The sequence below is a fragment of the Corvus kubaryi genome, unplaced genomic scaffold, assembly GCF_017639235.1.
Source record: "Corvus kubaryi isolate FWS band 111438036 unplaced genomic scaffold, C.kubaryi_AGA036_p1.0 136, whole genome shotgun sequence".
Lineage (NCBI taxonomy): Eukaryota > Metazoa > Chordata > Aves > Passeriformes > Corvidae > Corvus > Corvus kubaryi.
Window position 1 is genome coordinate 1651233 of NW_024580670.1, and position 5857 is coordinate 1657089.

General features: G+C 47.7%; 1 protein-coding gene across 2 annotated transcripts; it reads right to left on the minus strand.

The window, feature by feature from the left end:
• Window positions 1–3001: 3001 nt before the first annotated feature.
• On the minus strand, window positions 3002–5583 carry LOC121657615 (histone-lysine N-methyltransferase SETMAR). 2 transcript variants are annotated; one of them, XM_042013510.1, is made up of 2 exons: window positions 5476–5583; window positions 3002–4244 (listed from the first exon to the last, which is right to left on the minus strand). In XM_042013510.1, the coding sequence occupies exons 1-2, from the start codon at window positions 5551–5553 to the stop codon at window positions 3453–3455; spliced, it is 870 nt and encodes a 289-aa protein (XP_041869444.1). In that variant the 5' UTR covers window positions 5554–5583; the 3' UTR covers window positions 3002–3452. The 2 variants fall into 2 exon arrangements, with proteins under 2 accessions (XP_041869444.1, XP_041869454.1); XM_042013520.1 differs by lacking the exon at window positions 5476–5583 and adding an exon at window positions 4977–5465 and having other exon boundaries at window positions 3002–4239.
• Between the last annotated feature and the right edge of the window lie 274 nt (window positions 5584–5857).

Sequence of the window (5857 nt, forward strand, 5' to 3'; positions counted from 1 at the left end):
TGCCAAAGACTTTTATTGATGGAAAACCACAATTTCCTTTGAATTTCTTGGACGCAGCGTAGGCTTATTTTAGGGACTTGGAAAATGCAAAACTGGCCTCATTAGAAACTGAAGCTAATGAATGATTCTACTTGAATAAAAGTCATGGAAGTGATGGCAGATGGAACTGTGAGCCCTAAGGCCTAATAGGGTAAATTTCTAAACTGTTTTGTTGAAAATAAAATTCCTCACTGAAAAGGGGAGGAATTTTAGCAAGTAAGAAGGGAAATGGGAGTAATTGAAAAAAACCTTGTTTTGGGATCTGAATGTAACAGTGGATTAACAAAAGCCCTGGCACTGATGCTGGTCCTTGCCAGCATTGTCTTTTCTGTAGAAAACTGGATTTGGCTTTAATGCAAATCCATCACTTGCCAGCTCCTTCTGCACTGGTTTCATATTGAAAAGATGACACAGGAGAATGCCTGGGCAGCCCTCCACCAAACACCAGCCTCCAGTGGGGTCCAGGTAAGTCCAGCAGGCAGAAAAATCTATGCCAGGACACAGCATGATGTGGCACAATATTGAGAGACTGCTAATCATTATGGCACTCAGAGTAGAAAGGAGGAGGGAGGATGAGAGGAAACTCAAGAGTCTTTTGAGCTGTTTGATTGGATTCATTGTGGAAGAGCACACTGAGCTGTGAGGGGCAGACTGGGGCTCTGAAACTGCAAGGAGCCTGAAGGGGAAAGTGAACAGAAATTCAGCAGATATAAGAAAGGGTCTATTTTTTTTTTTCTAGTTTCTAGATAGGGAATATTTTAGTAGGATTTTGGTCCACTCCCCGAGGCAGCTGCAGTGCCAAGGCATAGTGGAGTATAGTGCACATGCTGTATGGAAAAAAGCCTTTAACAACTGTCAGGGTGGTTTAGAACTCAGTAACTATTACTTTGTTTTTGCAAGGCTTTCAGTGTGGCTGTTTTGAGCAGTCCAACATTGTGTTCCTGTTCTGTGCTGGGAGGTTTGCTCTAAGCAGATAACTGGGATCAGCTCACTTGCCAGGAGCTGCAGCACTGGCGTGGGCTGAGGGATAGGATTGCACGGACAGAGGGCTCAGCTGTGCTCCTGCTGTAAGGCTGTGATCAAGGACTAGATACTGCTAAAGGTGGTTGGGGCTTTTTTTAATCTACACTTCCTTAACTACTCAAAATCATGCCAAGTGCATATTCATAACAGGAAGGTAACAAACTGTGCTGTCATCCTGAAAACGAGGAGTGCAGATGCTGTAAACTAATCTTGAAACTTTTCTCAGGAGGGAAAGACGAAGTGGATTGGATCATCTGCTCCCAGCCCTGTGGTCTGAAAGTGGCTGGCATGATGCCTTTTCAGGGAGAAAACCAGGTAAGACTCTACACAAGAGACCTTGCAGTCCAGGCTGTGCTCTGGAATCCTGTGCATTCCAGGATACAGGATCCAGGGAGCTTCTCTCCTATAGCAGCAAGAACCCTCAGGCAAGGAGTAAAGTTAATGGTCACTCAGCCTGTAAACTAATTCTGACAAGCAGCTTGAAACCCTTTGGAAGGTTTCTGCACTGACAGAAATGACACTTAATGATTAACCCTAAGAGGAATCATGTGGTAATGTTTATCTTCATATGAACCCACAACAGTGTGTAAACCCCAACAGCAGCAGGAAGGCACTTAAATGGGAGAGGCTAAACTGCATCTTATCAAGGAAGCAAAGGTAAACACCAAGTAGGATTTTGTTTAGCAAATAGCAAAATGTCCTTTATCCCTGGTCAGTGTCAGGTTAATCACAGAGAGGTTTGGGTTGTAAGGGACCTTAAAGCTCATCTTGTTCCAAAAGCCCTCCCCAGAGCAGGGGACCTTCAGTTTGCTCAGAGCTGCATCCTTGAGTCAATCTGATCCTATTTCAATAGGATAGTAAATCTCCCAATGAATATTGAAATATTGATAATAATTTCTGCTCTTTTAGAGTAGAGAGGATTACAGAGAGCTCCCAGTTTTTAGCTGTTTGCCTGGATTCCTTGTGAAAGAGCACACTGAGCTGGGAGTGACAGCTCAGTCCTTCAGTGGCACTAATCTTTCAGGTCCAAATCAAAGTTGTCTTTAATTTAAAAATGAAGTTACTGATAGCCTCCAGAACAGCTGATCCCCACGAGATGTACTCCCTTGTGTGTGTTATGTCAAAGGGTATGGAAACAGGTAAAGATCAAACTGTCCAGAGCAAATAACTGAGGGTTTGTGCTGCTGATGGCACAATGTGACATGAATAAAAAGCAGCATTGCAGTTTATCCATCTTAAATATCAAAACCAGCCTGTGTGAAGCTGCCTTAATTTGATCTTTGCAGCAGGGAAGTGAAGGAACATGCAGTTACAGAATGTGCCCATCTGGCAGTGCATCCCTGGTGGAAGGAGGTGCTCAGAAAAGCCCTGCACAGCTGTTAGAGCTGGACAAGGACAATGCAAAGAAGATGCAAGGACTTTCTCCCTGTGCTGCGAAAGGCCAGGCCTTGCTTAATGCTGCCTGGCCCTGGAGTAGTGAAAACATGGATCAGTTAGCAGCTGAAAGAACCCTCGTGCATCTGTCAGCTGTTCAACACAAAAACACAAATCTGTTGTTGTTCAGATGTACTTCTGTATTTCTACTTTCAGTCAACTGTCAGCATCACCCTGCTCCATGCTGCAGGGGCTGCATTTGCTTCCTGAGCATGTACTGACAGTGCTGGGGAGTAACAGATGTGCTGCTTGCTGTGATTGCAGAGATCTGATCAGAGCAGCCTCGAGGCTGAGGTGATTAAAAAGATGGGATGTTGTGCTCCTCAGAGACTGCAGTCCTGCACCACTTCCACAAAGCTAAATGGGAGTGAAATAGCCAGTCAGTCACAGTCTGCTGTGGGCATGCAGCAACATGGGACACACAAAGTATTAAAGCTACTCTTTCCTTTTACATCAATAATAAGTAGTTACTATGCTTTGTGGAAGAAAAAAAAATTACAGCAAGTAATTTGAAAACAATAATTTAATGGATTTTAAGAAACCTAATGCCTTCCTTGCAAGTGTCATGATTCATGGTGTCATTTTCTTGTGCCATTGTCAGTGACTTTTCTTGCTGTTATCACATGTCCTGTCCATGTAAAAGTACTAAAGGTACAAATTCTTTCTGAAGGGTACAAACCAAGAGAGCTGCTTTAACATAGAGCAAGCTGTCAGAGGACAAGAAGACAAAAACACCAGGCCTGGCCTAGTCCCTGATTTTGGAACATCCTGAAGCTCCAATAATCCCTTGTACTATGCACCTTGGAAAGTCCTTGAAAAGGTTTTTCCATGAAATTCTTGAAACCTTGTCTCTTTGCTGCTACTCAAACCCACATGTGCTTCCTTGTTGAACACAAAGAGTTTTATTTAACTAGTAGAGGAAATAATACTTTTTAGGTGTGTTTAAGGCTGAAAGGCTATGGAGAACTCGCTGGTGTGGAAAAGAGGGAGCTGTCCCAAGGCAAGAAGGAAGCACACGTGCGGGAACCACAGTAGCAAGGTTTTCTCAGCCTGTTCTCTTCCTCCAGGGGTTTGTGTTCTCTGCTAGTTCCTGGTAAATTATGGAATCTTCCAGAGTAATCATATGAAAGTTCCTCTCCAGCAGAAATATCAGTGGCTGCAAAAAGCGCCAGTCTGGGCACCATGGAGTCAACTCTCACTGGCACCATAAACAGATTGGGTTCACAGGAGTGGTTCAGGAACCTGCCCACGTTCCCGATGTGGGTGGGATCCACAAAGGTCTCCATGACCCGCCCGTCGTGCAGGTGCTCCCTCACTGCTATGATGTAGTTTGGGTCCTGTGCTGTCTGGGCCTGGATTCTTCTGTGAGCCTCAGCAAAGCCCAGAACCTCCCCAGCATACTCACACACAAACCTGCCCCTGGGGACGGGCTCCAGCGCGCGCACTCCCCAGCCCTTCCTCTCCGTGCGGAACACCTGCAGCCGCAGCTGCAGCCCCCGCTGCACCAGCCTGTTCTGGCACCCGTCCCCACACTGGCACAGGCTGTTGCACTCAAACACAGGCCTGGAGAAGTGCTGCTCGTGCTGCTCTGGCAGCCTGAGGCACAGGCTGCTGCTGTAGTTCTCCCCGCGGCACAGACAGGGGCACTCGGGAGCCACGCAGGAGCTGCTGCGGCAGGAACAGCCCGGGAAGGTGATTTCAGTGGGGTCGATCTCTCCGTCTGCTCCGGCCACGCTGTCGGGGCTGTACTGCAGAGAGAACAGAGGTCAAAGCCTTGGTATTGTCAGTGCTCAAAACCAGAGCTTTTAAAGTTTGTGTCTGCCCATGACTGATCCCAAAACTCAAATCATGAATGCTTCATTTTTCTGTAAACTTCCAACTCAAACTTGTCTGAAGTGTTTAAAAGAACACAAATCAGGTATTTCATATAGACCAAAAAACAACTGATAGTCTTGTTAGTGTCTGAATTTCTCAAAATAGCCCCCCAGACACAAAAAATGCTTGGCAGAAAAAAATCAGCTAATTAGCTCTACTATGTATGGCTTTCATTTATAGAGATACCAAAGATATTTATTTATGGATATATTTATTTGCAGAATTTTCAAGGTATTGTTAAAGTAATCTCCCCAGACTCCAAAATTCTCAGTAAATTACTCCTGAGGTTAATCTATAGCTATTCTAAGCCACAGAATTTCAAATACACATTTATGTTAAAAATGACGATTCAAGTTGCATCCAAACTTCCTCCTAGCTCCGCTAGAAAATCAGGTTCTCAAAATTACACTGATGCCCCCAGCAGGTGAATGGTTTTAGAACCACGGACTATTACAAAACAAAACCTGATAGAAACTGCAACATTTGAAAACCAAGATATAAAAACAGCCTCGGGTATATTTTCATTCCCTTCTCAGCATTCAGCTTTATTTAGAAGCCGGAAGGATGTGCTATCACTAAATATTACATTTCACAGCAGCTTGTACCTGGCAAGTTCTGGGTGTTGTGAAAGATGACAGTGCATTCGCAAGTTTCTTTTTTTATAAACATCAGCTTCTCAGTCACTCGGCTTTACTCAAAACCCAGTTTAATGTTCCTCAACGACCACAACCTTTCCCATTTCGGTAAAATACGGGCACACCACGTAATTCCGGGATATTTGGGTCTATAGGGGTCACATCTTTATTTTTTCCCCAGGCTTTTTGGAAGCTTTTTCAATGTGTTTTGTAAAGACTAATACCAGTGAAGAAAATTCCTAGGCATCCTGGAGTGACAGGGCAAGGGGGAACGGACCCAAACTAAAAGAGAGCAGATTTACATTAGATATTAGGGAGAAATTCTTCCCTGCGAGGATGGGGAGGCCCTGGCACAGGCTGCCCGGAGAAGCTGTGGCTGCCCCATGGCTGGCGGTGCCCAAGGCCCGGTCGGACGGGCCTGCAGTGGAAAGTGTCCGTGCTCCCCTCTCCTCCCCGGTCTCCCCGGTACCTGGAAGGCCGGCGGGGCCTCCCCGGGCGGCCACAGCGCCACGGCCACGGGCTCGCTGCCGCCGCTCAGCTCCGCCATGCCTGCGCCCGCCCCCCGCGCCGCGGCCCTGCGCCCATTGGCTGCGCGGGGCCGGCGCCGCTCGCTGATTGGGCGGGGGCAGTGACTGACAGCGCCGCGAGGGGGCGGCCGCTACGCTGCGCGAGCCCTCCCTCAGCGGGGCGGGCGCTCTGAGCGACCCCTCCCGGCCCCTCCCGCTCCTCCCCGGCCCCTCCCCGGCCCCTCCCGCTCCTCCCGCTCCTCCCCGGCCCCTCCCCGGCTCCTCCCGCTCCTCCCCGGCCCCTCCCGCTCCTCCCGCTCCTCCCCGGCCCCTCCCGCTCCTCCC